Source organism: Periplaneta americana, chromosome 6, assembly GCF_040183065.1.
Source record: "Periplaneta americana isolate PAMFEO1 chromosome 6, P.americana_PAMFEO1_priV1, whole genome shotgun sequence".
Classification (NCBI taxonomy): Eukaryota; Metazoa; Arthropoda; class Insecta; order Blattodea; family Blattidae; genus Periplaneta; species Periplaneta americana.
The window spans coordinates 158,876,304-158,903,617 of NC_091122.1; the positions used below are offsets into that span (position 1 = coordinate 158,876,304).

General features: G+C 35.9%; 1 protein-coding gene across 3 annotated transcripts in view; it reads right to left on the reverse strand.

The window, feature by feature from the left end:
• Positions 1-12,009: 12,009 nt before the first annotated feature.
• egg (SET domain bifurcated histone lysine methyltransferase eggless) overlaps positions 12,010-27,314 on the reverse strand; it is a 69,538-nt gene continuing 54,233 nt past the window's right edge. For all 3 annotated transcript variants that reach the window (XM_069829382.1, XM_069829383.1, XM_069829381.1), the window contains 11 exons: positions 27,110-27,258; positions 26,827-27,022; positions 26,480-26,647; positions 24,207-24,349; positions 22,683-22,860; positions 22,236-22,389; positions 19,686-19,833; positions 19,359-19,531; positions 18,004-18,078; positions 16,232-16,389; positions 12,010-12,349 (listed from right to left, as the gene is read on the reverse strand). In XM_069829382.1, the coding sequence (XP_069685483.1) occupies positions 12,143-12,349; positions 16,232-16,389; positions 18,004-18,078; positions 19,359-19,531; positions 19,686-19,833; positions 22,236-22,389; positions 22,683-22,860; positions 24,207-24,349; positions 26,480-26,647; positions 26,827-27,022; positions 27,110-27,258 (1,749 nt within the window). In that variant the 3' untranslated portion in view covers positions 12,010-12,142. The remainder of the gene's footprint in view (positions 12,350-16,231; positions 16,390-18,003; positions 18,079-19,358; positions 19,532-19,685; positions 19,834-22,235; positions 22,390-22,682; positions 22,861-24,206; positions 24,350-26,479; positions 26,648-26,826; positions 27,023-27,109; positions 27,259-27,314) is intronic.

Here is a 27,314-nt window from a genome sequence, read left to right on the forward strand (position 1 = left end):
AAAGACAGTAATCCTAATTCTAATTGTTTGTAATTGTGCTTAAAAATACAAGCGTACTTACATTGAAACGCGTTTTAATTTTTTTGAATGTACATTTACTTTACTCTACTTTTCGAAAGAGGGTAGATCAGGTAAAATGCATTCGTTTGTGGTTTTGAAAACTGGAAGCAAGCACTGGAAAAGGATGTCGGTTTAGGAAATATGCTAATACGCCTATTGTAGTACGTAAAACGTCCATTTCACACGTCATCTCTGTATTCATCTTTCACTGTTGCTACTTCTCGTCACTGGAATTCTCTGCCGCCTGAAGTAAAGGGCTGCCAAACTTTGATTTCTTTTAAATATAAATTAGAAGAATATCTTATGAGGAGTTGCCAGACTTAGCACGTTGTAAACATCTAATGCAATATATTCCACTGTGTTTATTTTTAGTTTTTTTTTTGTGTATACTTAATTACCTGCTAACCACACGATACCTTCATTCTAGTTGCAAACTTAATTGCATGCCCGCAAAAACAAAGTCTACAGTGTTTATCGCATCATACGGAACGCCTACGTAGCGACTCCATGACTTCTTTAGTACACTGGAGTGATGTAAGCCCCACGAGTTATTGAAGCTACTTTTGTACGAGTTGCATACAATACTTTATCTACGTTGTTCGTTATTTCCCGAAAATTAGAAGAAAAAAAAAAAATATATATATATATATATATATATAATTTGAACTGGTAATGGAAATTACGGGAAAACGGATGGACGGATTTTAATAAATGACCCCTCATTTTGAAGCTTGGAACTCAAAGTTTTTCGGAAAAATAGTAGTTTTCAGTGAAATGTCAATTTTTAAACATAATTTTCCTATTTTCCAAAATCCATCTGTCGTCAGTTTTGAGAACTAGCTAATAGCATTCACGGCCGACTCGATATTCCCTTCGTTTTTTTGTAAAGGAGAAGCAAAGCGTGCATCAAATCGGCCGTGTTGTATTTCAGAATAAAACAAAACACATACTACAGTAAACAAAATTACACTAAGGCCACGATCTGCAAGAATGCTGACATATTTAGAGCTCAAATTAAATTGGTTATTAAAAACTTAACTTACTAAAAAATAATTTACAGTTTCGATTCTGTGGTGTGTAATTTTCTGGGTACAGCTGTGTATTGGATATTAAAAGCTACAAAACTTGAGGTGGCTTGATGACATTATTACCATTAGAAATGAAATATTATTGTAGTTAATGCCATGATGTGACTATTTTTCCATTAATTATACATATTAATGCTGTATTGATGATATGAAAGTGACACGTTTTGGGGTTATATAAGTAGATGTAGAGAATAAATTAGATTTTGATTTCTATATTTTACTGAGTGGCGACTATATAGTAGGGATAGTATATGTTACTGAAAGCTATAAAACTTAGTAAGATAATAATATTATTAAAAATCAAATATTTTTATAATTATTAATCAAGTGGGGTTGGGTCTTTTTCATATATTTAATGGCGGTGTGGTGTAGATATTTATATGCGTGGTTCTCTTCAGTATTGCCTCGAAGGAGTATCTTTCATTGTTATGGAAGCAAATAACTTTCCGAATGTCTGGTATTCTTCATTGAAAATAAATCTGAAAAATGTTTATTTGAACGTCTAATGAACTTAGTTTGCAACATTTGCTGCACAAGCCACTAGTAAATCTATAAATTCAATTAGGCGTATTAAATCTTTTATATCTGTGAAGAACTTTCTATATCGTCACTACAGGAATTCTGTGGTTCCAAGGCACAAGGTGATATGTCAGGCGAAAACGAGATTTTTGCGATATGTTATGTTTCTTGATGATATCTTTGTGCCAAAAGATGACATACAGATGATTCAAACTAGCAAGCTGCCTCGTTCGCGCAGGAGCATAGAGCACATCTCCCCCACCACTGCCCGAATACTGCTGTGTACTGTAGACTAGAACCACAGTCTACTATATACAGTCGCGAAGCTTGAGGTGATTTTTTGCAAATCTCGTGATAAAGCGCTCCAAGCGGTTAGCAACTAGAAACAATAGACTGTCCACGGTCGACTTTGGACTGTGTCGTATTTCCATCGAGTGCTAGCTTGTTGCGTATTTCACATTGATGCTTGTGAAATGTTCGTTATTGGTTGTAATGAAAATTTTAATGGCTAAAATACAATAATTGGAATAATAATATTTTACTAGAGACGTAGAAAAATTAAGTTTGTTTTAATGAAATTTATTGATCACGTTTTATTTTCAATTCTGGTGGGATTATTATTGCTTAGGCCTACTTTTTTCTTCAAAGGATATGTTTTTAATTATAGCTGTTAATTTTGTTGTTATTTTTATTTGTTACATTACTAGAGACGTAGAAAAATTCTGTTACAATAACATTTACTGATCACGTTTTATTTCCAATTCTGGTATGATTATTATTGCTTAACCTCATCCCACTTTGTTAACTACGTAAGCCTACACTACAAGTACCGGTACACGTAAGTTACTCTATTAATTCATATTTCCATTATTATTGTTGCAAAGGGAAATGCAAATTAATATTTATTGCTTGCATAGTTAATTATCGCTATAATCTTGAATGAGTGAAGCGAGTATAGTAAATTTCAGTTCGTTTTGCACAAACAAAAATAATATTAACCTATTTCTTGCAGGTATCTTCGAGTTTATGGTGGAATTTAATATACTTCATTAAAATAATAAATTAACTTTATGCATTTAATATTTCAATAATGGAAGGAAGGTGTTAATTTTTCCAAAAGAACACAACGAAAGTGTAACATATTTTGTCTTCTACTAGGAGAGAGATCTGCGATGATGAGGCGATAGTAGCGATCCTAGTGGTGGGCAACTACCCATGTTTGCCTATTTTTACTACATATTGAGCTTCGCGACTGTATATAGTAGACTGTGCTAGAACGGTACAGCTCAGTTCTAATAAAAGTTGCGAAGGCTGTATTCTGTGTAAGAACATGTGTATGTGTGGCTGTCGTTTATGATGAGTAGTACATTATAGGGCAAAGTTCTTCATAGTCAAACTCGTGAGGTGATTATCATGTGATGGCATTCGTGAAAAAAGAAAAGGAAGCCGGGATATTTCTCATTGATGTTATGAAAGTGCGGGAAAGAGTGGCAGCAGCAATAGGAGTTTCTAAGATGCAGTGGCGTAGCGTCAATGTAAGCTAAAAAGCTCAGCTTCCCCAGTTAATAATAATTTCATAATAAACCTGCAGTTTATGAACAAAATTATTTATTAATTTTAATAGAGTTTATATTTATGCGTTAAATATTGTGATGCGGCAGCTCAGGATGATTTGTGATGCAGCAGTAAACAAGAAGCCTGCACACACCAGCTTCCAAGCAGACTGGTTTCTTTCACTCACTCTTCTGTGTAACCCACCCCGCAGATTTTCCATCCCTTTCTAACTAACTACCCTGCTCGCAAGGCACGGAAGAAGCTAGCTTTTACATTGAAAGTTTCCGAGTTATCCATTTTCGTCAACTGTGTTCAGTTGAAGGTTAGTGTGCATTGTGGCTGATATAATAAATAATGAGTGAAATAACTGTTCCTGACACCAATTTACTTGAATTTTTAGGACAATTTTATTATCAAGACTGACTTACGAACAAAAGTGCAATTTAAAAGACAAATGACCGTGTCTATTTGTTAGAGATATGTGTAAACCATGAAATCATATTTTACCATTTGAGGTCATGCCTTATTGGTGTTACTTACGATGTTCCAACCAATCATCGACTGCTGACTTGACATTGACTACTATTTATTTTAAGACTGTATTTTTGTAATACGTTTTCTCATATGTACACGAAAGACAACTTGAGTTAGCTTCCCCTGCTCAAAATTTCATGCTTCGCCACTGCTAAGATGACGTTAACTAGGATTGCTGCAAACAACAGTACATTCAAAATGGATGACGACATAGCACTGACAAGAAAAAAATTTAATGAAATCACGGGAGAATCTTGGAAGAAGAAGTGTGAAAAATCCATGAAATATGAAGAGGAATATGTGAAGCAGATTCTTCTAATAGAAGCTGTGAACAATTGCATTATTCATTTAGGTGAGGAGTCTGGAGAAGAAGAAGAAGTAGTAGTAGAAGAAGAAGAAGAAGAAGAAGAAGAAGAAGAAGAAGAAGGAGAAAAAGAAGTAAGCAGCGATTCAGATGGAGATTTATCGGGAGTAGGCCTAAAGGAGATCCCTTTGGAATGACTAAATAGAAACTCAATTGCCTCTTCCTTTAATTGTTTGTTCATATTGTGCAGATCAATAAGCGGTCTATTTTCCTCCATTGACAGTGAAAAATTAAAATTTAATGACAACACTATAATCTACACTTTGGGCACGTATAAATAGACGTGTGATGGAACATTTAGATTAATCATATATTATACTAATGAATATACCTTTGCAATTAGAAAATAAATCTTCAGCACCAATAATATTAAACGCATTATTACGTATTAAAATACTGCTCGATATATTATAGGGAAGATGCACCTTGAATACATTGTCAAGAGGTCAACTTTTCAGATAATGTGACTATACATAGGTATCGGAGCGTAGGTGGGCCCCCTTCCTAGCTTGAGTTATCTGTACATATCTCTATTATTTTCTCTCTAGCCCCTTACCATGAGAATTACTATAATTCAGTGGCGGCTCATACATATTTAATGCATAGTGCCAAAATCAGTGGTATATCCAGGATACCCTAAGGGGTAGGGTAACTCTTTTTCCTACTATAAGCAATAATAATAATAATAATAATAATAATAATAATAATAATGATAATAATAATAATAATAATAATAATAATAATTAGAGACGAGAATTCCATGCAAGTGCATGTTTTTATAGGAACATAGGACATAGCTCATACTTAGTAGGCCTACTTATCCATTTCATTACTTGCCGGTTCCAAATATGTGTACTTTTCCCGTGCATATTTGCATGTTTTCGACTTTTTAGGGATAAAAACATGCATAATGCATATTTAGGTAATTTTTAGCTTAATAACGCATATAATATACATTAAATTCAGTTTAAATGCATGTTTTATCGGTTTTGTGTGGACACCTTAGTTTCTCGATTTTATGTCCCATATTTTAGCTTCAGAAATCAGGATTGAAGAAAAAAAAGAAAAAAACTAAATAACAGAAAAATTAAATAAAATGTTAAGATTTTCTCAATAAGGTGTTAGAGGACCGTTCCCTGGACGGAAGTCCACTTTTACAACACTCTACCGACGACCCTCTATACACTGCGTGTCATAAATGAATTTATTACGTTGGATATTTTGAGAATAGTAAGTAGAGAGGAAATATAGAGGGTTCAAGGAAATTGCCGACAAATAATTTAGGTCAAAAGCATCCTCTTTCAGGGAGGTTGTAAATTCTCTTCCTTTTCTAGTACTAGTAGCAATTTTGATTCTTCTAAAATTGGAATCACCGTTAAACTATGTTTGCGGTATGTGAATATCGTAAGTTGTTAATGTGCTTGTTTATTCTGTTTGCGCGTGTTAATGTGGTTCTAATATGTTTCCAATTTAAAGATTCCAAAGTGTACTCTTTGCACAGTGGATTACTGTAAAGGAAAAGATTTTATTAGGTCAGATGAGGATGTCGTATTTTGCGACTGTTGGAGTAAAGAGTAAAGCAATGCTGTTCTGTTTCCGAACATTTTATATGACAATTGTTCTTCGTAAAAAATTACAAAACTTGTTCAAAATAATTATTAAATTACTATGTCCGTTTTTAAATCGTATCTAGATAACCGTAAGGTCTATTATAATTTCAGATGAAATGTACTAAAAAATGTCAAGTCGACCAGCATATCGCATCTGTTTCACATATTGCAAGAATGCAACAAAAGAAATCTTCAAATAATTTCATAGATCCCTCAGTTATGCCCGTGGGAAAGTGGATGTAGCGGCGAAAAACAAATTGGACAGGGTCCTAAATGCTAACCCGGACTGCGGATTCTTTTGTTCAGTGGAGAAGGTTATTTGTGGCGAAAACTTGAATGAAGAATTTGACCTGACACTGTCACAAATATGTTCATTCAAGTTTAAACCCGTAACTTCTTGCAATATAGAGACAAGTGCAGGAACCTCACAGAAACCAATTTTAAAATGTTATTAGGTTTTTAACTGTGCAAAAAAAGTGAAGTGAAATAAGACATTTTGAAACAAAAATAAAAGTGCATATTTTAATGTATTTTTCGCTTGATCATGCATATTTCATAGTTTGATAGTGCATGAATGCATGCATATTTTGGAATTTTATAGTGCATAAAATTCTCTTCTCTAATAATAATAATAATAATAATAATAATAATAATAATAATAATAATAATAATAATCACTCACCAAATGTATACAACTGGAGCACTTGAGCACTTTTGTTGACCAGGTTAATATGCGCGATAGATAAAACCCATTCGCCTATTCTTCTGACTTGAAAATAAATCCATCATTTTTTTGTTGAAGTTGTCTATTTTGCAAACAAAACTCCTCAGATTCATCGTGCCCTCTTAGTGCTAAATCTAGTGCCCCACAAAATCGTATACAATTTATTATTAAATTTAACACATATCTGTTTTTATCAACTTGCTCATTGTGTTTTGCAATCGCGAGTCTGTAGTGTGAATTTAACTGAGTTTCAGTGTTCGCTTTACCCAGCATAGACAAACTGAAGACGTTATTCATATTAACCTTTGACTTATGATGTGTTTTTATTTTACCCCATAAGTCTACTAAATCTGTCACACCCACTTTTGACCAGCTAAGTTCACCTCCGAACAGAACACACGGGAAAAAGAAGAACGCATTTTTCACATCACATCCACACAACCAGTTGTTTTTTAAATAAATATCTGGGTTGAATTTGCGAGATCTGTTAACTTTAGCACTTTGCTGCTTTTGATGAATATTTAAGTGCGGTGTTGGTCTGCCTGATTCTTCAACACAAAGTTTGTTTTCATATGTTAATGTTGAAAACTGAGATTTCAATAAAGCGCCAACTGAATTCATTTTTTCACAGTACACAACACGATAACACGACCACTATTACTATGACAACCTCACGACTTAACACGTTCACACTACACTTGGTACTGTTGGTAGAAATAATAAAGTGAAAACTTTCTCAAGCCAAGTTTTCAAGAAACCGGGAGAGATTTTATTATCTTATTGTTGCAGTCTTCGCTAAGAAACTTGTTCCGACAAAGCGAAGGACAGACAGAGGGCGAGGTAGTAAGGGATCGGCGTAGTAAATGGGGATGTATACAGTTTTACAAGCATTGCAAAAGCCAGCGGCAATTTGTGCCTGGCACATTTCAGATCATGCTTTTAGATGCTGAAAAGGACGAGCGAACATGAAGATTGCGCGCGCATCCCATTATATTTCTTATGGGATGTAGTGCCTGGCACAGATCCATCCTCCAAACACTGGTTACAACGTGTTTCGCTGCAAAGATCATATTGACGGTAGAGTTTGTGTAAGCGTAACTTATTTCTCTCAGGTTTTGAGCGGAAAATATGAATTTTCCTTCTGTATTCTGGTAGTGCCATGGCACAACGGCACTACCTCTAAAGCCGCCCCTGCTATAATTTTATATGGTCATTCAAACTTTAATGCTCGCTCCTGGAAAACTGCCAGAAATGACATACAGTGGAGTCCCTCCGATTTTCATAAATGGGGGTAAAAACTATTAGCCAATCAAAGATCATTTAATATATTTGTACATACTGTGTACTACGTTATTGGTCTTCTGTGCTCGCCACTAGTCGAGCCGTTCTTATTTCCGGCAGCAAATCACACGACAGCTTCTGGTCAGCTGACACGCTGCTTCACTGGCAGTGGTTGTCGTCAAGGTTATGCAGACGACATACCGCTTCCCGCTCACTGTGGATGTTACTGCGTTGTCAAGTCTACCCTTGTACTCTTAACGAAGTTTTAGCACATGTCTAGTCTTAAACATCGAACGAAAAATTATTTCCTACGATAAATAATTAGTAATATATGAATACATAATATTATATATTATTGTTATTGTTGATCCTAGCATCCCAGGACACAGAAGACTTACCATGTTGTGCTATAATTGGTTTTTCCGACCATTTGAAGTAACGATTTTCGTAAATACAGAAACAATATTAAAAATTACTAAAATGGGACAAAGCTGTAAAATATAATAAATAAACATTTTTTATGTGAATGAATAACTAAAACCACACAACCTGTAAATTAAGTAAAATATGTTAGTATTAAAAATTTTGTCATGATAAGTCATTGCTACATAAAAAAATTACACGAAGAACCTTGCCTAACGGTATTGTTCAATTTAGAGGTGCTACGCCTAGATCGCTACAATCATTGTTAGTACCTGCCGCCGCCATAGTTCTCAGTTTATTTTCTTCTTTGCCGGATTGTCCGTACTTCTCTGTCGTTATTTGAGAAACCGTGAACTTGTTCACATCACACGCATCAGCTGTTCTTTGCACCACTTGCATTAAAGGCATTAAACTACTCTCATTTTACGTTCATTTTCGAAATAATCTCTAACGCTAAGAATCATTTCTCTGCTTTGCGAATTGATGGCCTTCCGACTCCTCCGCGGCATTGTGATGCTGAAAACTCAGCGATTACACCGCACTAGCAACAATACCGACTGATTATTCGACAACCAGCTATTAGAACTGCGTCCGTTCACTATTGGCTTGACAGAGATTTAGCAACACCGCTATTGCCTACCTTCTTCGCGCCAAAAGTCGAGAAGGCGTGGCCACGCCGGAAATAAGAACGGCTCGACTGTACCTCATGCTGAGCAATGAACTCAGTGACTCGTAGATAGAGGACGTGGTGTAAGCAGCCGGGAGTGTTACAAACTAACTTACTTACAAATGGCTTTTTAAGGAACCCGGAGGTTCATTGCCGCCCTCACATAAGTCCGCCATCGGTCTCTATCCTGAGCAAGATTAATCCAGTCTCCACGATCATATCCCACCTCCCTCAAATCCATTTTAATATTATCCTCCCACCTAAGTCTCGGCCTCCCCAAAGATCTTTTCCCTCAGGTCTCTCAACTAACACTCTATATGCATTTCTGGATTCGCCCATACGTGCTACATGCCCTGTCCATCTCAAACGTCTGGATTTAATGTTCCTAATTATGTCAGGTGAAGAATACAATGCGTGCAGTTCTGCGTTGTGTAACTTTCTCCATTCTCCTGTAACTTCATCCCTTTTAGACGGGTGTGTACAAACACTATTTACTGTTTTAATACTACGTATTACTGAGGATGATGTACTTATCTTTAAGCATGGGAGGGACCATACAGCAGACTGTCCACAAGTTACAATTTAATTTTTTGTCTGAGTAAAATGAATTATGAAAGGGTAACAGTCTAAATGACTTAAAAAATATTTTTGTCGTTAATGTTAAACAATTATTTTATTTAGAGGAATTACCACTGTAATTATTTACTCATATTTGCGTCATTAAAAAACTGACGTGAATATGTTACGAGAAAATCCACAAACGTTTAGGGAAAACACGGAAATTTACTTGAAGCAAGTAAAGAGATAGGTTTGGAAGTAAACCCCGAAAAGACAAAGTATATGATTATGTCTCGTGACCAGAATATTGTACGAAATGGAAATATAAAAACTGGAGATTTATCTTTCGAGGAGGTGGAAAAATTAAAATATCTTGGAGCAACAGTAACAAATATAAATGGCACTTGGGAAGAAATTAAACGCAGAATAAATATGGGAAATGCCTGTTATTATTTGGTTGAGAAGCTTTTGTCATCTAGTCTGCTGTCAAAAAATCTGAAAGTTAAAATTTATAAAACAGTTATATTACCGGTTGTTCTGTATGGTAGTGAAACTTGGACTCTCACTTTGAGAGAGGAACAGAGATTAAGGGTGTTTGAGAATAAGGTGCTTAGGAAAATATTTGGGGCTAAGAGGGATGAAGTTACAGGAGAATAGAGAAAGTTACAAAACACAGAACTGCACGCATTGTATTCTTCACCTGACATAATTAGGAACATTAAATCCAGACGTTTGAGATGGGCAGGGCATGTAGCATGTATGGGCGAATCCAGAAATGCATATAGAGTGTTAGGTGGGAGGATGGAGGGAAAAAGTCCTTTGGGGAGGCTGAGATATAGATGGGAGGATAATATTAAAATGGATTTGAGGGAGGTGGGATATGATGATAGAGACTGGATTAATCTTGCACAGGATAGGGATCGATGGCAGACTTATGTGAGGGCGGCAATGAACCTGTGGGTTCCTTAAAAGCCACTTTTAAGTAGGTAAGTATTAAAAAATCTTCTCCTTATATTTGTATGTGTACATATTTATAGTGAGGGTCACATAAGAACAGTTCCTAAACAGCAAATATTGCCGTCTTGTCAGTGTTGCCAACTGTTACCAGATATCACACGATCCTTCGTACTAAATTACTTTATTTACTTACCGTACTTTATGCTGGAAGGTTATTCTAAATAATTAAATAATTTGTAATATATTTTCGTAGGCAAACTATACGAGAAAGGGATCAACTCAAGTATTTTGTCTGGCAATACGAAATTCATTGGTTTGACAAAACAATTAACTCACGAGACCTAACCTAAAAATGTATTTTGCTTGACCACTTGAAATTATTTGTATTAACTCCGAAAACTTAATTGACTATAGTCTTGAATTATAATCATAACGCAACACATAAAATAACTATTATGTATTAATATTAATACTGATATTAATTAATTATTAGTATGTTCAAATTTCACTACCGGTAGTTTTCAGTAACAGGCTCAGAAATCTAGTACAATTTCAATTTCATGGAACTCCAGTACCGACAAATATTGTCGATATTTGTCTCGGTTGCCAACATACCAGTTACAAAATCACTACCATTTGTAGTATTTGACAGTACCGAAATTCGAAACGAAGTTGGCAAAAGAAAATTCAACCTGCAAACTAGAAAATCACCACAATCCACTAACATAAGTAGTAATGGCGGAAAAATGGTTAGGTTTCACCCTTAGGGTATGAAGTAAGCTGACCTGGAGTATAGATGCTAAAATAATTCCTATTTAAGTTTGTATCTTCATGTATAAATGAAAATAAATTTCTTTCTTCTTCTTTACTGTACCTTTTGACGTCAACATCAAGCATGAGCAAAGTGATCGCCTTATCAATAACATATTGAGTGGTGTTCCTGTAGTGGGCGGAGTCGGCTAGTTTTTCCAAATTAGAAGTTTCAATAACAGAAGACTTCAACCCACTGTATCACATTTCACCTTAAGGAACCAACCTGGACAAATACCCAATGTCCCATCCCTACCTTCCCATGGTGCAGCTGTTAGTAAGCATAACTTTACAAGCTGAACTAAAGGGAGGGGCTACTCATCAATTAGCACTGGTCAGCTTGATGAGTTAATGACTGAATTTGGTATAATTTTCCCCTATTCAATACCTAATTCCCTCTTTACCCTTTCCTATCCAGTCCTCTGAACTCTTACTTTCTTCGACCCCGACGGCATTAGAGCATTCGAGGCCTAGGGGTTCATTTCACTTTCCTTCCTCCTCTTTCTACTTTTCTGTTCCTAGTGCTGACCTGCTATGGCACTAAAATCGCCCTCCAGTGGCTTAAGGAGGGAAAGCTGGTGATCAACAAGATCTCCCAGCTAGGTCCAATGGACCCATCGACCAACAGCAGGTGTGGTCTTCCAGACATTCTAGGGGTTGTGTGTGAATGAAGTAGCCACCAAAACGTTAAAATATGGTGTTCACTTAAATCGGTTACAACTTGCCATTTTCAAATATTGAAGTGCAAGAGGTCAAATGACTTTATTGTCAAACGCCTGGCATTAGAAAATAACAACAACATTTCACCTTGGCGTCACAGAATTTTACGAGTAAATGAGGGGAGAATGAAAAAATATCAATTCATATATTTATTCATCTTTTATTTTCCACAGAAATCACTCAGCTAAAATCTGTCATATAATTCATCTTATAATATGCATAGCTTACAAAGAATCAAACACAATCATCAAACATATTGCACGGCAGGTAATCTTAGAGCAGTCTTCCCCTGCAGTCATTGGAGCCACAGTAGCAGTGAAGCACTTTGCCTGGAACACTCCCTACATCGTAGTTGTAATCCCAAGTGAGTTCTGTTCCAGCGTGAATGTATGTGAGTGCGAAGAATGCCACCCACGGGAAACGCAGATCATGTGTGTCTACAAACACGTTCTGAACAAACACATTCGGACTACAGGAATGCTGAAATAAAATAAACATAGTAATGTAAGCATTCTCAAATGCTTGCACTAATTGAATACCCACCTACCTCCGGAATAAGGGTATATGGTACATTGTTTTTCTATGTACTTAGACCAGCGATGTCAACTGATGCCCATAGGAGCAAGTGCGCGCTTTAGAGCTCAGGAAAGCCTGAGCACTTTACAGCGGAAAGGAAAGGAAAGAGACAGACGAAAGAGGTAGTATATGCCGCTTGGTCGAGCTATATACAGGGATGGCCAGCACTGATTCAATGGATAAAGGGAAGAGAACTTATTAAAACTGTATCCATGTTAATTTTTAGATTCGACTGAGAAGTATAAGTGCATTATAAGAATGTAGGTTTTAATTTTAATGCTCATTTTTCGCAAGTTTGCTTTTTTATTCAAAAGGAATATTTAATTTTAATTTTAATGCTCATTTTTCACAAGTTTGCTTTTTTATTCAAAAGGAATATTTTCTCAACTTTTTTATAGAAAAGTGAATTGTTCAGGTATGTTTGTTTAGTAGCCTTACAGGTACTAAAACAATGTATTCGTAAATCTAATAGATCGTAAATACGTATTACTGGAGATAGTGTATTAAAATGTTTGAAAACATTTGCATGGGAAATGTTTGCAAGGAAATGAATTAACAAAGCAAATACTGTTACATCACAAAGAAAAGATATGTGCCTATGTGTTGGTAACACGTCAGCTCTATAGCTTCAGCAAATTTCGAGATAATTTAATATTCTGATAACAGAAAGTTGCACACCAATAACACCTAAAAGCATAATGCAATAAGAGTTTTATTATGTACAGTAATATCAGTTACAGTTAAAACGTATACCTAAACAACTTTGCTTGGTACTATAATATTGTTTTGATTACTTTTATAAGGCTAAAGATACCATCAATATCAATTTAAACTTATCATGTCATATTCAGTGTCTTTCTTTGGGATAACACTTTCTTTATGAATGATGCGTTTAATTCACTCAGTATAGTATAGTTGTAGTTATTATAGAATTTGTGTGAATATTCCTTCTTTACTCTTTATTATGTTATTAACGTTCAAAACATAACTGCAATATTAGGCTAAGAAATAGGTGTTAGTACTTTTGTTTTACAGACAATATAGAAAATAACAAACAGAAAGAAGCCATATAAAAATAACGACATAAAATTTCACGTTCCGTTTGAAGTTTGTGCACCACTGTTTTCTTAATCCAACAGGCTGCTTATTCCTCCTAGCATACCTAGCGCTTGATGCCCGTGCACGACATCAAGGTCAGAAAAATGCACTTGCTTTGACATCACTGACTTAGACTCTTATTCCAGGGGGTATTCAATTGTTATAAACATTAATAAAATAAGCAATATTCTAATGTCAAAATAAGGATGCCATTTTTAATATTATGGGATGTCTTTTGCCAGATTTGTTACTCATTTCGCACCACCCAAGAGGCACATAAAGCTTAAGGAATGCTAGAAGCAACTTGCCCTTACAACAATACATGAAAAATGCTCACATGATCAACAGCTGAAAATACACATAGATCATTGGAGGTAAACTGACGCAGTATATACTCGACTTTCTTAGGCCAAATTAAACCAACTTTGACGTAAAAATGTTCTTGTACTACATCAGCTGCTAAACAGAAGTTATAATTACCAGAAGACATAGACTTAAAGCAGCTATCCAATTACCACACCCATGAACAAGGAATTCCAACAAAATACATTGTGCATCTTGATTACACAACTTTTAACACTATATCACTTGGAAAACATATTATATATCTTTCACGTGTTGAATTTTATGTTACCTTGTTAACATGTTTCGGCCTGCTATCAGCCATCATCAGAACTGGTCGTTGCTGGTCTTGGCGCCTTTTGTTTTGTTTTCTGTGAGGATGTGTTTGTGTAGTGTAATGTGGAGTCAAAGAGTATGTGTGTTTTGAAATTGAGTTGTGTGTTGCTATTGGCCATCATCAGAACTGGTTGTTACTGGGCGCCTTTTGTTTTTTTTTTCTGTGGGACTGTGTTTGTGTAGTGTAATGTGGAGTCAAAGAGTGTGTGTGTTCTGAATTTGAGTTGTGTGTTGAGAATTTTATTTGGATGTGTTTTTGTGTCTGTATATTTCCTATTGTTCTAGTGTGTTTAGTTTCTGACTTTTTGGTTGGATGTGTAGAATTTCCATGTCTGTGTTGATGTCTCTGTATGTGTGGTTAGCATTTGTGATGTGTTCTGCATATGTGGAAGTGTTTTGTAATTTTGTTATGCCTGTGACATAGTACAGACAGGCAGATCATTTCAAACACGTTACAAAGAACACATCACAGCCATAACAAAATTACAAAACACTTCCACATATGCAGAACACATCAAAATGCTAACCACACCTACAGAGATATCAACACAGACATGGAAATTCTACACATCCAACCAAAAAGCCAGAAACTAAACACACTAGAACAATACGAAATATACAGACACAAAAACACATCCAAATAAAATTCTCAACACACAACTCAAATTCAGAACACACACACTCTTTGACTCCACATTACACTACACAAACACAGTCCCACAGAAAAAAAAAACAAAAGGCGCCCAGTAACAACCAGTTCTGATGATGGCCAATAGCAGGCCGAAACATGTTAACAAGGTATCATAAAATTAACATGTGAAAGATATATAATACATTTTCCAAAATTCATTGCATGATAAAGCCCTTCAAAATATAACCAATGCTTTCCAGTGGATTCCATCACGCACTTACTAAATGTAAGACCATGAACATTAACAGAAGCAAATGAAATAAAAATAAGCGGACTGTTCACAGAGAATTTATATAGCCTGGAAAACACAGTGGTGACTCGGTTCGATCCCCATCTGGGTCATGAAGGAATATGTGGTGAATGAAGTGGGCATGAGGGTTCATTTTTGGCTCTCCTATTTTCCCTCATCATTATCATCACCATTACAGCAATACTCCACAATTACCCTCACTGCACAAGGTCTCGAGACAGGCCTCCAAAACAAATAAAAATGGCTAAAAGTTGTACACACTGTGTTTAATAAAAATGTTATTATTAAAATGAAGTGCACCAAGCAAAAGAAGAAGCTTGAGAAATGCTGGTCGTACACATTAATAACAATAATTTTTTCTACGATAGTGCATCAAGTTGCATTTTACCCAGTTATCAGTGCCTAAAGTGAGTCTTTAAAACACTACTGCGGAAAAAAGTAAGTAATCACTTTAGGCACTGCTATTCATTTTACGTACTTCCAAAGAAAATGTAATATTCAATGTACAAACTTCATTCAGTAAGAAATTAAAGCATTACCTCGATCTTTCATTACTTAAATATTACACGTAACACAAATAAGTAACAAATTTATCATTCATATCTACATTTTAGCCCTTATTATTCTGAAGTTAGATCTAGTACTGTACACATTGTAACAAGATTTATCATTCAACTGTTTCTAACTGCTTTGTTGATTACATGGCTGGTTTAGAAGGCCATGAAATCTTTGATCATGAATAAAACAGGCTGCCATTCCGTGGATACTTACTTCTTAATGGTTCTAAGTTTAAATGGCCATGACATTGTGATCTTATAACCTCTCCAACTTGAAATATTTATTTAATGTAAATTTGTGCTATCATAGAAAAATATTGTATAACACATATCCATAAAGTCACCTTTTTGGCACGTGCCAAAAAGAGAATCTTTAAGAACTTGTCTCATAAATAACATTCTTTTGGTTCTATTAGCTACCTTTTAAACAAAAATTGTGTTTAGTCTAAAAATTGATTCCAATGACGTAAGTCTAGTAGGCCTACAAATGAAATTAATTCAAATAAACTTACATTGAGATATCGTCCAATATTTCCATTGTTCTTCGCATCCATAATGTAGCAGTACTCATCATTACCAAAAAATTCACGCACAGATCTATTTTTTGGCTTCTTGTTTTTGTCACTTTCCTTTGGTTCTGACACAGCAGCAAATCGTGATGGCAGGCGCACTAAAATACACATAAAAACAATAATGTAGTAATAGTAGTAGTAGTAGTAGTAGTAGTAGTAGTAGTAGTAGCAGTAGCAGCAGTAGTAGGTACTGCCCGTGTCTCACGTCCTGAACCGAGAGTTCCCTAGTGTTTATAACCATGCCTCTTAAGTCTGCTCGGACCGGTACGTCAGCTGCAGCGTGGCGGCACGGCAGCATATTATATGTTATGAAAACATTATCCTATGCTATTGCAGGGGTCTTTACTGTTTATAATACTGGAGACACTAATCGTGGTTACCACTATCGCTATTATCTTTGATGGCGCTTTCCTAAAATGTATGTATACACTAGGCCATTCTTCGTTGAGTCTGGACAACTGCTGAATTACCATAGAGCAGCATTTCTCAAAGTATGTTCCGGGATTCCATGAGCCCTATGTGATTTTAAATTTTATTTTATACTTTTTTGCTTGGTTATTTAACGACATTGTATCAACTACTAGGTTATTTTGCATTATGGGATTGATGATAGCGAAATAGTATTTGGCGAGATAAGTCGGGGATTCGCCAAAGATTACGTGACATTCGCCTTACGGTTAGGGAAACCTCGGAGAAAAAATCCAACCAGATAATCAGCCCAAGCGGGAATCGAACCCGCGCTCCAGTGCAACTCAGGATCGATAGGCAAGCGCCTTAGCCGACTGGGCTGCTCCGGTGGCTATTTTATACTCAGTGGATACTATAAAAATATATAAATGTTACGAAAATATAAATCAATAATAACATGAAACCACCGATGATAATAATAATAATAATAATAATAATAATAATAATAATAATCCAAGAATATGCGTAATAATAATATGTTTAATGAACATCTAAAACGGAAAATACTCATAATACTTATCACTTTCATCACTGGATTCTCTGCGTATGTGTTCACTAAAACAATATCGAAAAGACAAAATGCAGTACAGTAGAAATGAGACAACTTTCCGCCATAAAATCAGATTGCAGGCTTAAAAAGCAAATACATTCGTCCCACTGAACAGAATTATTGAGATACTAGCTTTCACTTGTCTGTTAATTATTAAATACTAATAAAATATTACAAGGATTCCGCAATTACACTTTAGATTAAAAGGGGTTTCACGGTGGAAAAAGGTTGAGAAATACTGCCAAAGAAGAAAGAGTTTACGGATGTGTACACATGACAACCATAATCGCGATTAGGTCGATAATCTCGAGTAGAGACTGTAGTGTACCACTGGTATTAGTGTTTAGTTACAGGAATTGATGAGGATATAATCTGTTTTGTGAGGGGACAGCCTATACATTCGCTTGTCCATGGCTGATCTTGCTCCATAGCTGACGAAAGGACTCTTGAAAAGGCCGATGTGTTGAATGTAGGGTAGTAGATACATGCGGTACCCAGCACCTCCCACTCCCCCCCCCCCCTCTGCATCTCGCCCTGCAAAGAAACAGCTCAGGAAGTGAGGCACGGGCAGTAGCTATATTGCACTCTTTCATGAATCATTGCTCTATACTCATGCATTATATCTTAATAAAGAAAATTAATTTTGCAGTCAAGTTATTATGCCTACAATAAGAATATAAATAAATATCCTTACACTGCTCATTATCTTCATCATCACTGTAATTGTGGTCACTACTGCTTACACTTCGAGGCGCCTTCCTTCTAGATTCTACGTGGAAAAGGGAAACAATAAAATTAATCATCATGTACAGTATTTCTGCACAAATTACGTTCGATATGAAAATCAATTGAAGAAATAGTCCTTCTCTTTTATCAACAGCAGCTCTCAAATTTGGTACCAAAGTACACTCGAAATTAATGCATTACTGTACTACACTAAAATCATATAAGTATACACTACATACATTATTCACATACCTTAAGGGGAGAGGATGGTATTTTTTTTAACTTTTTTCCTATTTGGTGTAAAATATTAATTTTTTGTATGTAGAGAGCTCATAGCTGTAACAACTCAACCAAAAATAAATATTTTGAAAAAAAAAAAAAAAAGAAGATATTTGGGGGCCCAGATTTGAAAAAGATATATCCAATGCAGGATTTTACTAAAACCGATATATCTAAACCATTTTTAAAGGTAGATTCATCCAGTTCTTTGCAATGTACTTGCAAAAGCATGCTCTACAAACTGTCTGTAACAGAATTTTGATATTTGTCCCTACCTTTGTAAAATAAACAATTAAAATTTAATAACACTTTTCTGATTTCCTTTCTTGCAAACAAACGGACGTAGTTTTAAAATGAAATCAATTAACAAAATTCTGTTACAGAGAAAAGTTTCCTAATAGTCTAAAGAATGTGTGTTCTAAATTTCATGCATGTATCTTTAATAGTTCAGAAATTATATCCATTTTTGTCTGGCAATGTAGCAAAAAAATGAAGTTACCATAAACCGATAAAAGGGGGCGAGTGATTTAAAAATCCATAGCGCAGGAAGTTTAAAAATGGCATCTCAACATCCGATAAGGGCACAAATAAACACGAAATGTTATGCAATGCATTCCACACATATCAAACGGTATTTTAAAGAAAAACAAATTTTTTTTTAAATTCAATTTACTGGAAACAACAATAAAAGCGGGCGAGTGATTTAAAAATCCACAACGCAGGAAGTTTAAAAATGGCGTCTCAACATCTGATAAGGGTACAAATATCCACAAAATATTATGCTATGCATTCCACACATATCACAGAGTATTTTAAAGAATTATTTTTAATTTACTCATTTTTCACCAAAAAATACCATCCTCTCCCCTTAAGGAATAAACTATCAAGCTATCGAAATCAATTAAAAAAAAAAACCAACATAATTTTAAATAAATGATCAAAATGAAGGACTTGTAATTTTTTCGAGTATGTAACAAAGCTGAATATGATTAATTTTGAAAATTATGCACTTCCTCAAACTTTACATATTTCTATGCAACTTACTTTCTTCATTATAACCTTTATCTGATTCCTTCTCCCCTTCTCTGTCCCTTTCTCTTCCAGAATCTCCATCCCTGTCCCTGTCCCTGTCTCTGTCTCTGTCTCTGTCTCTGTCCCTGTGTTCGTGTTGACTATCTTCAGAACCATGTCGAGAAGCCCGGTTTCTCAATCTTGTTCTAGAAACAACACACACAAAAATGTAATGCAGTTCTATTGGCTAGATGAAGTTCAAACACATTTCACAATATCTTTTATGGAAATGCTACAACTAAAGTAAGAACATTTATGAATTGAGTCTTATATGAAAATAAACAAATAGAAGTTAATTACCGAATGGAGCACTGTTCTGGCAACGGGGTACCTTTTCCCTTCTCCCAGGGTTGCAATGTGAAATCTTCATCAGAGTCCCGGGCTTCCTGACTTGTTTCACCTTCCTCTTCCTCTTCTTCACTTAGCCCAGAATCAGCTTGTTCTATTACTAGAAATGAGTAAGAGATCACACCATTGAGATTTATGTGTAAAATGTATCTAATTAAAAAATTATCACATAAACTGAACCAAAGCATGATAAAATACGTACTGAATTGAATCTGTCCCAAACATTTTAATATGATTATAACTAGGGACAGGACTTTTATGTAATTACATATTATATTCCTTTGAACCTAACCGTATGTAATAACAAATCTTTGCGAATCTTGTAATTACCATTAATATATTAAAATTTGATACTACATATTTTTACATATTTACCCAACATTACATATTATGGCTTGGTATTACATAAATCTACACATTTGGAGGTTTTATTCATTTTTACTTCTTTAAAAGGAAAAAGAAGTTTACAATTGGAAATAAGCCTTTTTACCTCCGAGAAAGGATATATTTTGGGACGAAACATAACATCTTAGTTCCAGGAAATAAAAGAGGCCCTCACCCCTTACCGGCCACTGTAAATATGAATGAACAAAAGGCAACCTTTCTCATATAACTACTCTGTATTGTAAAAATCAAGAAGGGAATAATCTCATACGCATAAGCGGACAACATAGTAGTAGGGTCTAAAGACCTTACAAAGTTACAAGAAACAATAAACATCATGTTAAATGGTGCAATAAAAACAAATTTGATATAAATGTGGACAAGACAGAAATGATGATACTCAAAAACGGCAGAAGAGCACCAGAAGCAGTAGAAATCGTCATGAAGAACAGAAAATTAAAAATTGTACCAGACTACAAATATCTAGGCTTAACAATATAAATCAGCGCAGATATTGATATTAAATATTTTCATAATTTTACATATTTTTGCACATATTCAGCTTATTTTTCTTACATAAATATGTACATATTTCACACCTTGATATTACATAAAAATCCAGTCCCTAAATATAACTTATTATTGCAATTTTAAAACAAATAAACAAGCATAAATAAAAACAAACATTATTTAAAAGCCCTTTTACAATTTCATATACAATTTACTTATAGTCTACACCAGATATTCTCCTGAAGTTCAAAATATGAGCTTTTCCAAAGCAAAATTCCATTAGTTAATATTTCTACATATATGTAACAATCATCCAGCAATTTAGGTAAAGAAATTACATGAAAATTCTTATTTATAAATTCCTCCGATTTCTCTTATTATAATAATTAAACTTTACCACATTAAAAGCAACAGGGGTTGTAGCTCAGTGGTAGAGGTATAACTGCAGATTGAGAGGTCCCTCATTCGAACCCGAGTGTCTCTTAATTTTTTTAATTACATTTAATTCTTAATAATTTCATATAATTAACAATAAAATAGTTGTTAAAGAAATTTATTTATTTATTTATGTACATTTCTTAACAGTCATTTTTAAAAGTAGACCTACCAATGTCTGAATCATTTTAGTTATGAGTTGTAATTGCTACTGTGTGATATTTGATAGGAAGTAATAGACAATCGGTGCAAATAATTGAAAGTCAATATTAAAAATACTTTTTGCACTAGAGTTAAAAGTACTTTCTACACACTACCACACAATCGACAATCTTTAACATCCTTGCCTAGTGCTAAAAGCTCTACTTTTAGAAATGGATGTCTAAAAACAATTTAGCAATTTATTTTTTAAATATTATATTAAAACATTACTAAAATGTTATTCATAATTTACATAAAAACCCTAATCTTGCACTGAAATCTCCTAAAAACAGGCACAGTGTTTCGAGGGTAGCTATAAAATACAGGTTGCATAAAACTGAAAAGGATGGGGCAAGTGAATCACACTGTGTACATTCATAACAAGTAATAAAATAATAGTTTATGTGAACTTAAATTCCGTTGTATTGGATGCAACACACAATTTTTTTTATTGGATTATTTTACAATGCTGTATCACATCTAGGTTATTCAGCATCTGAATGATATGAAGGTGATAATGCCAGTGAAATGAGGCTGGAGTCCAGCACCGAAAGTTACCCAGCATTTGCTCGTATTGGGTTGAGGGAAAACCCCGGAAAAAATCTCAACCAAGCTACTTGCCCTGACCGGGATTCGAACCTGGGCCACCTGGTTTCGCAGCCAGACACACTGACCGTTACTCCACAGGTGTGGACAACACATAATTGAATGGACGACAACAAAATCCCAAAATCCCTGTACAAATTTTGAATTACCGACTAAGAGGGAAGAAAAGATTAGGAAGACCTTTAAAACAACGACGACGACGATATTTGTACTCAGATGGTTCTCTTACACTTCTACATATTCCAAAAGAATAAAGTGTTATTAAAATACAGTAGACAGTTCAAATTTCTATGAAAATTGTCTGAAAGATATGAGATTCTTCGCAATGTGACTACCTTAAAATATAAAAATACAACACCCAATTACCTCTGGACCTCCTAACCTCACAGCTTCCTCTCTCCTCAGAAGGTGAGTCGCTGTCGTCTTCTACAACGTCACTCTCATATCCTTCTTTCAGTTTCTCCACCACTTCAATGTAGTCCAATTCTGCCAAGTATTCATCACCATAGTTCTTGCCTCCCTGTATCAGACAATTGCGATAATATATATTCACACATTCCATTCTGGAATTTGTGATCTACAATAGTAAATTTTAACCCTCTTAACATCATGAGAAATGGTTATGCGCTCGCCGGAAACTATGCTAGCAGTGGGCCACGAGTCACCTGCTGTTTTCTTGCCTCACATCATAATAATGTCTCTGCATGATCCATATATTTATCAAAACAAAAGAATACTCATAGAGAACATTAGTGTAAATTTCTTCTATCCTCTATCCCATACACAACACTCATTTATTATATATTATATTACCTCATTTGCTCCTTGTTCAGTAAGTAGTCGTCCAGCATAAATGCAGATGAAGCCTCCTTGAGGGATGTCATTAAGGCAGCGAATACCCCAGCCACGGTTCTCTGTCTTGAAGACCTGGAGCTTAATTTGGAGAGGTTGCTGAGCAACTCGATTCAAACATGTGTTTGAACACTTGCATCTGTAATAGCATACAGAAAATTGACATAATTCAATCGATGCATTGCTTATATTTGTAAATTCGATTAATCTGCTTGCTATGTATTGTATATTTTTGTAAAGCCATCACGCAGCTCAGTCGGCAGACTTGCTGCCTGCTGATCAAGAGATGCGCTCAGGCTTGGGTTACATTCCCGCTTGGGCTTATTACCTAATTGGGTTTTTACAGAGGTTTTCCCAACTGTAAGGCAAATTTCAGGTAATCTATAGTGAATTCTCGGCCTCACCTTATCTCGCCATGCATTTGTGGGGAAAAAATAGTTATGGAATAAATCTCGTATGTGAAGCTTTTTACATAAATAAATTGATTCTACATGAAGTTCAAGCTTTATTTCCTTCTTAAAAAATGTAGGCTACTTAGGTTTTATATATATTATTATAATATACCGAAGTACATATGCTATTTCCATGCAGATATTCTGCATCATCATACGATGAAAGAGTAATGGAACGCAGAAAAATTCTCTCCGGTGCCGGGATTTGAACCCGGGTTTTCAGCTCTACGTGCTTACGCTTTATCCACTAAGCCACATCGGATTCCATCCCGGCGTCGGAAGAATCGTCTCAGTTTTAAGTTCCAACTCTTGGGTTCCCTCTAGTGGCTGCGCTCTGCACTACGTCATAGATATCTATGAACCTAAGACCGAAGTCCACACATGTGCTAAAGTGCACTTGTAATGAGTGACTAGTTGGCCGGGATCCGACGGAATAAGCGCCATTACTCTTTCATCGTATGATGACGCAGAATATCTGCATGGAAATATCATATGTACTTCGGTACATTATAATAATATATATGATATGCGTAAATCACTTCGTGATTTAAGACGGCGCTTACTCCGTCGGATCCCGGCCAACTAGTCACTCATAACGAGTGCACCTCAGCACATGTGTGGACTTCGGTCCTACGTTCATAGACATCTATGACGTAGTGCAGAGCGCGGCCACTAGAGGGAACCCAAGAGTTGGAACTTAAAACTGAGACGATTCTTCCGACGCCGGGGTGGAATCCGGTGTGGCTTAGTGGATAAAGCGTCAGCACGTAGAGCTGAAAACCCGGATTCACTTCCCGGTGCCGGAGAGAATTTTTCTCCGTTCCATTACTCTTTCATCGTACTCTTTCATCCTACTTAGGTTTGTTTTGTCATTTGTAAAATTTCACCGACATAAGTTTCATTTGATCTTACAAATCTTGAACCCAAGGATGTGTTATTTCTAGACCATAGGTGGCAAATTGAATAAAATGTTTAAAGCAAGAGCATTTAAGAATCAACATTAAATCTGTACAGTGTGAAAGGAACAACTTACCGAGCATTACATTCATAGATTCCTGTCATCACTGGTTCTGGCAGTCTTCTGTAGATATAACCAACTGTTGGATCAACAACTCCTCCTGGTCCATAGGCAGTTCCTTGAATTGTAAGCTGCCAACAAGCACACTTGTCTCGATCCTGCGAAGCAAACACATGATAAACATATATTATGCAATCGGACATTCAGCTGTATCAACAGAAAAATTGTTCTGGGGTCAGGTATCGATCCAGGACCTTTGGCTGAGCGCACCAATGCTTTAACCAACTGAACTATCCAGGAACTTCACCTGATACCGTCTAAATTTTTCCCTTTGAATCCACATAACTCGAGTGGGCTGATAAGATGCCAGAAACCCAAATCGAGTGCATGCAAACTCTGTCATTTATTTACTGCTGTTACCTGAATCTCACTGTTGTGGTCCAGAGCAACTAAAGAGATGTCACTGCTTGATATTGAAGCCATGGCAATGTTGTCATCCCCTGCATTTGTTGATAATGGTTTAAAGAAGAGATTTATTTCTGGATGACACTCTTTTCTGTACTAATTTTTAAACATTTTCTCTTAATTTAAGATAATACATTTGGTAGATCGGATTAAAGTCAAGAAAACTGTTAAGAATGTTCAATAAAATGTGTGTGTGTGTCTAATCTCTATCCACTTCACTTTGCGTGATTCAGATTCCGCATACTGCAGATAGATGGTAGGACTGTGACACATTTTCAAATTGCACACCACTTTGGCGGGCCATGTTATGCATGATATATAAGTGTTCGTGTAAGTGTAGTGTAGGGAATGGCTGAGGATGATAATGAAGGTGAGGAAGGGAGAAGGGGAAACCTGGTGCCAGCATGTAGCCTACTCCTGTTGAATAGCACCAAGAGGGCTGCCAAGTTTAACGTCCCCATCCGACAGACACATCACTATCAACAGTGACACATACCTTCCCTTCATATGCATTGTGGAGAGATTTGAGATTTAACCCAGGCATATTGGTGCATAATTTAGTGATTAGAAGTTGTGCACCGCCATCTCTCCTGGTCCTAAGGTAGAATTTTTACAAGAAAATCTCTGACCTGCCGGGAATCGAGCCTGGGCTGGCTAGTCTGGAGGCAGATATGCTACCACAGAGCTAACTCGGCAGACTCAATAAAATATTATAACCTCAAATATTTGTTGAATTGTAACGATTCATTGTACGTAAATTAAAGCTTAGTAAAATATTGTGGTGTTTTATTACATGGTGAAAAGGAGCCCGAATTATCGCGAATTCCGAATTAGTGGAGTTCAACTATCTTAACTCAGCAACATCAAATGACATCTGCTTCCTAAAGGTACGGTCACACGTCGCTACTTTTGCAGCGCTGCAGTACAAAAAACTGCGCAACTCTTGTACTGCGACGTGTGAACAACGGTGCAACCCGAAAAGTAGCGGCTGCCGAACCTGCTGCCCGCTACTTTTCCATGCTGCACGCAGCTTAAAAGTAGCGACGTGTGAACAGGGTTCTCAGGGTTACAGCTGCAGCATTTTTGATATTGGTTTTGTTGAAACTTTTGCAGCGGTTGCAACAAGTGTTACCACCCAAATGTGCCAATGATACTTTTATTGTTTGGATATATTCTAATGTTAAATGTGATGAAAATAAATTATTTGTAACAGTTATTAAATACACAACACAGTCTGAGCATAATTGCTGACGATATAATTCATTTTTTAAATTTTCCGTAGCGTAGTTCCAAACAGGAGGGTTGCCAACATTGATTACGTGAATATACTGTTGGTTATCATTTAAGTATATAGGCGTTTTTAAAAGCTTTATAGTAAAAATAATGTCAATTTCTGAATACTAGATACGACAGAAAAGCAAATAATAGATAAGGAAGCTTTCGCATGTTTCTTAATAATGCGAACATAACCACAAAATGTATATTGAGAAGTCAACACGGAGATGGAAACCTGCAGCATGACTGCGGCTGCAAAAGTAGCGCCTTGTGTGTGAACAGACTCGCAACCTCCAGTTGCAACTTTTGCAGCACTCGGGTTGGGCAGCACGAAAAGTAGCGTGCAGTGCGCTACTTTTGGCTTATGTGTGAACACGACACGCAACTTTTGCAGCTGCAGTACAAAAGTTGCGCTGCAAAAGCAGCGATGTGTGACCGTACCTTAAAGCACCACTAAATAAAATTCTAAGTACGGATCCATCAGTAACATGACTTAGTCAGTATTATATGGTGTAACTTATTTCTCTCACAAAAAAGCGAAGATTCACCTGACAGTCATCTGTACAGTCACAACCAGTAAGGAACTCTGGATCAAGGTTGAGGTCCACTCCATCAGTAGGTTCACGCTTTGTTGAATAAGACACATAGTCAGGCAGGCTGTGGTCCACACAGTTTACACATGGCACTGGAACGTGTTCTGCTCCATATGACAAGTCCTGTAACATAAAATGTCACACACATTTCACTACCATCAGTTTCAATCGATATTTTTTTGTTTTATTTTAATATAACGCAAAATAATTACAGCCTGATATAAACGATCTTTCTACAGTGTCATAGCTAGCTATTGTTTCATTTCATCAACTATAATTTCAGACAGAAGCATATCTCTTACCTTAATATTTGAGAAGCCTCTCTCTAAGACAAACTCAGCAAAGCAATGGACCCAGAAGTCGAAATCAAAGAGATCAACTGCCATATTGGATTTGGTTACTCGCAGGTATCGATGAAGTTCCTCCATGTTACGAAGGCGACGACCACATGGAGCTCTGTAGATAACCACTCGTTTCCCTCGACATCTACTGACTTGCCTGCAAAGACATGGCTCACAAATAAGTGAAGATTACATCATTATGGACAAATGTAATACTTCTAGAATGTAAGGAAGTTCTTCTTACCTCTCCCATGAACAAAGCATTGGAATCACCAATGGGTTCTCACCCTTCATAGCCTTAGGATCATATTCTGTTCCTGTTAGACAGCTAGCTCCACACTGATGTGGTTCAAATGTCTTAGGTCGACGTCGAGATGAATTCAACTGCAGGAACTGAAAAATAAAATCAAAAGCCTTTATACATTAACAGTCTTACTAATAAACCGTGT